At 50.0% G+C, this 7,179-nt stretch overlaps 1 protein-coding gene across 1 annotated transcript in view; it reads left to right on the top strand.

Annotated features, from left to right (window-relative positions):
• The first annotated feature begins 1,174 nt into the window (after positions 1 to 1,174).
• The window catches only part of SEMA7A (semaphorin 7A (John Milton Hagen blood group)), a 47,607-nt gene continuing 41,602 nt past the window's right edge, over positions 1,175 to 7,179 (top strand). The window contains exon 1 of the mRNA XM_050966795.1: positions 1,175 to 1,339. Coding sequence (XP_050822752.1) covers positions 1,228 to 1,339 — 112 coding nt within the window. The 5' untranslated portion in view covers positions 1,175 to 1,227. The remainder of the gene's footprint in view (positions 1,340 to 7,179) is intronic.

Genomic DNA, 7,179 nt, shown 5'->3' with positions numbered 1-7,179 from the left:
GTTTATAAGTGAACAGCAACACGGCACAACATTATAGGACTGGAGGGGAAGAAAGATGTATCAAATTGGAAGTACAGGAGGGATTTTAATGTCATCATCTCTTTTTCTAATGTCAAGGTTAAGTAGGGCTATATTCCATTGGTTTCTTGGTTTAGGTAAGTACATACACTGCCAGTTGGCTCAAGTCTAGGCCTGTTTTAGAGACAGGGAAACTGAGCCACAGAGAGGCAAAGTGACTCGCCCAAGGTCACACAGCAGGCCAGTGGCAGAGCCAGGAATACAATCCAGTTCTGAGTCCTAGACTAGTGCTCTACCCCCTAGGCTATACTGTCTCTCATCTGGTAGACAATAGCCAACTTTTGTGATTCTTACCATGACCCTGTCGATAGTTGGAGTAAAAAGCCCTGCACACCAGAGTTAGGGGAATACACCAGAATCTCATCTTTCTTTTTTTTTTAAAGTAAGTTTCTATCCCTCATTATGGCAGAAGAAAGCTTGTAAAGGTGGCCCTCAAAGGCTAGAAAGCCAAGAAAAAAATTACCCCCAATGTATTCTATTTAGAAGCTCATGGGTTTTAGGCACTCATGATTCTTGAACACTTGAGGTTGCAATGCCGCAGAAGCAAGCAGGGGGCTATAGTATCTCTCTAACCCTGAGGATTTGCCCCATCCATTTCCACATGCACAAAGTGACCCCTCCCTGGCACCTCCAGCTTGCAGAGCACAACATTCCCCAAGAACAGCTGTATAGCACTAGAAGAGATTGACCATTGGATCTGCTGTGGGGCAGTCGCTACTCCCTGTTTCATCTACAAGGAGCAGGTGTTCTGGATTCAGTCAGTGATATCATACTGCCCCCACCTCCCTTCATAAAGGGTTTGGATGGTGAGTTAGGGTTTGTCTTCCCTTGGAAATGGAGTAAAATAGCTAGTCTGGAATTCTTATTCCACAAGAATTCCAGACCAGAAATCCTGCCATAACTCCTTGTGTGGACTCTTATTCCACAGTAGCTGATTTGGTACATTTCCAAACTTTGATAAACCCTTATCCCTAGCTGGGGTAACTGTTCCCCCCCTTGCTGCCCTGCCCCATTATTCCTGCTTGCACTCTGATTGGCTAGTGTGAGTAACCACTCTAGACACACCCACTTTCAAAGGTTTGCATTGCAAGGGTATGATCTACTGTTCTTCCAGAAGTAAGCTGCTGAGCTCTTTGGACAGCTGTGGAAATGGGTCTGAACTCATATGCTGCCTATCTCTTCGCTCTATGGACCAGCCACCTGTTTCTCCTGACAGCCGGGGACTCAAGGGTGAATCCTAGAATTATTACAGCTCCAAAAGGTAAGTCCCAGAGAGCAACTGCCCGACAGATCCTTGTACTCCCAGACAGGCAGAGCTGGCAACCTTGAAATGTATAAATAGTGTGTGCCATTTACAAGAGAGATGCTGAGAACAGCCCTGTCGGTGTAACAATCTATATCTTCTCTCTGTATAAAGTCACTTTGGTGGGATTAGTCTTGATTCATTTTTTGCCTCTTCAAGGAAGATTGATGCTGTCATACATGAAAAGATATTAACTGGCAACTTTATCATGTGTTAAAATCTTTCTCCTCCTTAATCAGTTTCTTAATTTTTACAGCTGATCTTTCTCTTTCTTGAGGAGACCTTTACATTTTTTTATTTCATCCCCTTTCCAAACTGCACAAATATAATTAAGGCTGCTGATATGCCCAGTTCCTGGAGAGACACGGTAACAGCTCTCCCTGGAATTGCACAGATACTGAGAAGCTGAAATGCCAAACACGTGTCTTGTAAAACAGTTATCTTTCTATTCATTACAGTTACTTACCCTGCTGTCTCTGTGCCAATTTGGCTCTTGCTAAACATTTAGTACTGCATTCTCCTTGAGCAGAAATGGAGGGGCACAGCTGTTAGAAGTGAGGTGAGGTTACAGATGAGGAAGTGTATACAGTGTTTGTGGAGCACATGTAAATGCATAGAACAGAATAGCCTTTACTGATAGTTTCTCTCCCCCCACAAACTCCTTGATTAACGCCATGTACAAAGGCATTAACAGAAAGCACTGCTGTGTCCCTGATTTATACGCTATTTGTCTGAACCGAGCAGACAGCTGTGCTGAAAATGTCTTGTCAGTCTGTGACCAACAGCTTCTCTGTATAGTCTCCTGGAGCTTCTTTGTTGAGAGCATGTTTGCACCCAGCTATGGCCTAGCTTATTATGAACCCTCTGTTATTCTTCAACCGTGTGCAGTTTGTGATTAGTGCGGCTCAGAAGCAGCTGTTCAGGGGCATTTGGAGAGCGTGGGGAATATTAAGGCCTCTGATATCCACAGCATGTGGGGGAGTCAGACAAAGGCGATCCAGGAGAAAGGTGCCACTATTATCTCTTTGTCTGGCCAATAATGCAGGCAAATGGTACAAGGAGGAGATGGAGACATAGAATCCGTGGCTGGGAAATGAGTGAGCTTTAGGGAGGAGGAGAATTTCCATTGAATCTTCCTGTTAGGGGAAAAGAGTCAGATTGCCAGCCTCTTGGCTAAACGTGAGGGGCAAACTCCTCTTTCCAAAGGAGCGTATCCTAGGAGAAAGAGCAGGCTGAAGTGATCAGGTTTCTATGGCACCTGTTTCTCTTTGGCCATATTCCCCTGCTGCTTGTTACGCAGTTATTTACCCTCTCGGTCAGAACCTTTGTAACGTACATGTGCCCCAAGCTGGGCTTCCCGGCACGGGATGCGGGGAGATGCTGTTGCCAAGGAGCGCATTTGGTAATTACTGCTGGGAAACTTGATAGCAAATACATGCTTTGAGATGGCTTCTGCCACAGGGCTTAGACAGGGCACGTCCCTCTTGCTTTATTGCAGGGGCAGGCTGTTTTAAGCTGGCCTGTGAGCTGCACCATGCGGTTCGGCCCTGCTCTGGAACTCTGGCCGGGGCACAGGGTTGGGGCCACACCATGTGGCTCCCAGAAGCAGCTGCATGGCCCTGGTCTGGCGCTAGCAGGGTCGGGGGCTGCTCCATGCATAGGAGCTGGAGAAGGGACATGCCACTGCTTCCGGGAGCCGCTTGAGGTAAGCACCCCTTGGAGCCTGCACCCCTGAGCCTCTCCCCATGCCCCAACCCCCTGCCCCAGCCCTGATTTTCCTCTCGCTCTCCAAACCCCTTGATCCCAGCCCGGAACCCCCTCCTTGACCCCAAACCTCTCAGCCCCACCCCAGAGCCCACACCCCCAGCCAGAACCTGCACCCCTACCCCAGCCCTGATCCCCCTCCTGCCCTCCGAACTCCTCGGTCTCAGCCCAGAGCATCCTCCTATACCCCAAACTCCTCATCCCCAGCCCCACTCCAGAGTCCGCACCCCCCCCCCTGCAGCCCAACCCCAATTTCATGAGCACGCATAGCCCACCATACAAATTGTATTCCCTGATGTGGCCCTCAGGCTGAAAAGTTTGCCCACCCCTTCTTTATTGGATCCTGTCCAGGATTTCTCTGAATAGCTGGGAATCCAGTGACAATGTCTAATTTTAAGAAATCTGCTGTTTGCTGTGTAAGTCTGGCTCCCTGTCACCCACATCTTTCTTACCCAGTAGTGCCGGGGTGCAGATTGGATAGCAGAGAGGATTAGCTAGGGAGTCTGGTGCCTTTGGTCAGGAATTCAATTCCAGCTCAGGTGGGTAGTGACCCAAAGCTGTTGCTCCTCTTGGCTGTCTGGCCTGGGGGAAAGGAGGCTGGGAAATTATTTTTGTGTTGATCCCTTCCCCAGGGGCAGCTCCAGGCCCCAGCACACCAAGCGGGTGCTTGGGGTGGCAAGCCGCGGGGGGCGCTCTGCTGGCGCCGCAAGGGCGGCAGGCAGGCTGCCTTCCTCGACTTGCCTGCGGAGGGTCCGCTGGTCCCGCAGCTTCAGCGGACCTGCCTGCGGGAGGTCCGCCGAAGCTGCGGGACCAGCGGACCCTCTTCAGGCAAGCCGAGGAAGGCAGCCTGCCTGCAGTGCTTAGGGTGGCAGAATTCCTAGAGCCGCCCCTGCCCTAGCCCCACCCCGCCTGCATTCTAGACACTTCAGTGATAAGCTGTTTGGAGCAGGAACTGGCTTATCTTGTGTCTGGGAAGTGCCTGGCCTGCTTCAGGCGTAACTCGGATCAGTATCCCCAAACCCACAGCCACAACTGGGACTCAACAAAAATGACCCAGGATTTTATGGGTGTGTCTACGCTGCAGGTGTGAGTGAACTTCCCAGCCTGAGTAGACTTGTGCTAGCCACTCAAGCCCATCTGACCCCCAAGGCTTGAGCTCGGGTGGCTAAGGCATGTCTCTGCAGGAGCCGCAGTGTCCACACAGCTAGATTTGCTCCTTACACCTGGAGGGGCTGGAGAGCAACGAATGCATTCACTGCTGCCGTAACTGGCTGGAGTGGCACTGATTCCAATGGCGCTGAGCCTGTTAACACCAGCAGAGAACTGGGATCCTGACTGAATTCACTCCGAGAGCTTGGCCCCTCCGGGTTAAGACGGAGGCACATTGCCAGGAGGCCAGCACTTCCATTGCAGCTGCCCTTGCTTTATGGTGAAAGGACTGGGAAGTGCTCTGGGGTCCTGCGATTCTCTATGTATATCACATCATTCACGGCTCTAACCTCCTCCAGCTGGGGCTGGCATGGCAGCGGGGACAGCTCTTGGATGAGAGAAATGCTTTGGCTGTTGCAAATCAGTCACTCTGTGGACTCTCATAATGAGTCTGGCGCTATTTGGCGCTTTTCCTTAAAACATCATAGAATATAGAATATCACCTCTGCTCCTGCAGGCCACTGACTAAACGAAAGCTGAGACGCTCAGTTAAACTTTCTAGCCCTCTTGGTTTTGGCAAAAAGCCTTAGAATATGGCCCCAGACCAGGCTCAGAAGGCAAGGGAAACAGGTCCTGACACTTCCTATTGTTTCAACTCTTGAGATTTTTATGCTAATCTCATGATTTTTTTTCAGGGACCAGACTCCTGATGGAGGAGCGGGGGAATAGGGACCCAGTGTTCTGAGCTGATCTGTTCTTGTTTGGAATCTTTGGGTTTAATGAAGCCTTCCCTGACTGGGTTAGCCGCTCACTGGCTTACTGTCCCTCTTTCAGAGCGATCACCCCATTTCAGGGTGGAAATGGGCCCCTTTCTTGCCAAAGCTGGCTTTGAGATTCCAAACGTGGCATGATTTTGGTGTGGAGAAAAGCTGTTTTGTCCAATAACGTGGAAAATGGTGGGCCGTGAAACTGCCTGAAATGGAGCAGCCAGAATAACAGTGCAATATCGGGCTGCAAATTTATCACCAGTTTTGGCACAATCCTGTTGCTATAGTGCTTATAGCGCGCGCGCACACACAGAAATTATTTGTAAAACAGCATAAATACTCTGGCTGGAAGTTGGCAGTGTAGCATGACTTTATTTCTTAGAACTCAGAATAACAAGCAAGAATCCAAAACCAGAGAGCATGAAAATAGGCTGCTCCCCAAGGCAGAGAGGCAGAACTCAGCCCGCCTTGCTTTAAGATGGCCTTTTCCAATACTGACTCTGATCATATACTTTCAGATAGTCCCTTAGCCTGCAAGGCTGGCCAGACCCGCCAACCCTGGCCATTCTTAAAGCAATAGCTTGCAATTCCAACACAGTCCTCGATACATACTGTTTCAGGGCATGAACTGCCTGCCAGCTGAAGTGGGGAAGCAATTCCCTCTACCATGGGATAGTCTTATCTAGTAAGACATGTTGTAAAGAGAGATGGGACTTACAGTGTAGGAATTGTTGGATGGCTCCTATGCTATTTAAAGGGATATCTAATGGGCTTGGCTGTCTCTAGTGCAGATTAGCCACCAGATCCTGACATAGGAGCGGTATATATGTAGCTAGGTCATGTCTGTTTGTAAACATGGGTATTGGGACCCAGTTGGGTGTTTCCTCCTTCTCAGTTGTGGTCTCAAGGGGAACTGAGTCCAGAACCTGTTCCAAATGCCAAAGCTTGGACTCATTTCTAATTGCAAGGATTTTTCACCTTCCTCCAAAGCGTCTGGCATTAGCCATTGTCGGAGCAGAAGCTAGACAGGGTGGCGCGTGGGTCTGTTCTGGTGCATTGCACTTCTTCTAGTGCAGATGAAGGAAGAAAGGGAGCTGTGGAGTTCTGTAGCTTTGCAAAATAGCCCCTCAGTGCTCAGAGTTGCAGAGAGTTCGGGCAGTCCTCCCTTTGCCAATGCAGAAGGGAGTGTGTTCAGGCTTGTAACTTTCTTTGCTTGCACAGTTAGAACTAAACGCTGGCCCGCGCTTTGGAAAAGGTACATTTGGATCATCCCATGCTGAGCCCTGGCTTGTCAGATCAGACACAGCTTTACAGTGTGGTAGGGCTGCAAAGTAAGAGACCAAGAGGAAAAACGGAGCTGGCCCAATATGCTACATTACAGCAGCAGTAGTTAGGCTTTTCCATGGGATACTGTTCCACCACTAGGTGGCACTGTGTGTAAAATACCCCTTACTAAAGCTAACCTCAATACCTGGCAGGGCAGTGAAGGATGGGATGAGCCCATCTGGTGTGTATCTCGCTCAGAAGGAAGCGCTGTGAACAGTCCATAGCTAGTACAGGAGCATGATAGCTGGCACTGCACTGGGACCCTACCCACATCTAGCCAGGACTCTGACTCCAAGTTAGCAATCAGGGTGGGGTGGGTGTGGCCACTGACACCTGTTTATGACCCCTGTGTCCCTCCTTTTTAACATGGGTATAGTTTAGGAGCATTCCGCCCCCCACAAACCACAAGCCTTAGGCAGGCACGGAGCAATGCTGAGATCAGCTCCCCTGCTGTGAAGCACAGCCCCTTCCAGCGCTGCTCTGTGCCCGCCCAAGGCTTGCGGTTTGAGGGGAGAGGCAGTGCTTCCCCCTTCCTCCAAACTCTACCCATGTTAAAAAGTAGGGGGGGCATGGCCACTGGGCCCACTGGTTCTGGCGCTGTTGGATTCCATCCCAGGTGGTGATTAATTTCTGCTTGGCTTCTGGATGGCATAGGTGAAAGGCTGTCGTGTGTCTTGGTCAGGCTGACGTAAAGTTGGTTCTAACTGTAATAAGCTGAGAGGTTGCTCCGGACACCTGTGAGTCTGTTCTTGACAGTGGCGAAGTCCTTCTCCTAGGACGTCCTGCATAGAT

This window comes from Gopherus flavomarginatus, chromosome 9 (assembly GCF_025201925.1).
Source record: "Gopherus flavomarginatus isolate rGopFla2 chromosome 9, rGopFla2.mat.asm, whole genome shotgun sequence".
Taxonomy (NCBI): Eukaryota; Metazoa; Chordata; order Testudines; family Testudinidae; genus Gopherus; species Gopherus flavomarginatus.
The sequence above is the reverse complement of the archived record's forward strand: the minus strand, read 5'-3'. Positions and strand labels throughout refer to the sequence as shown.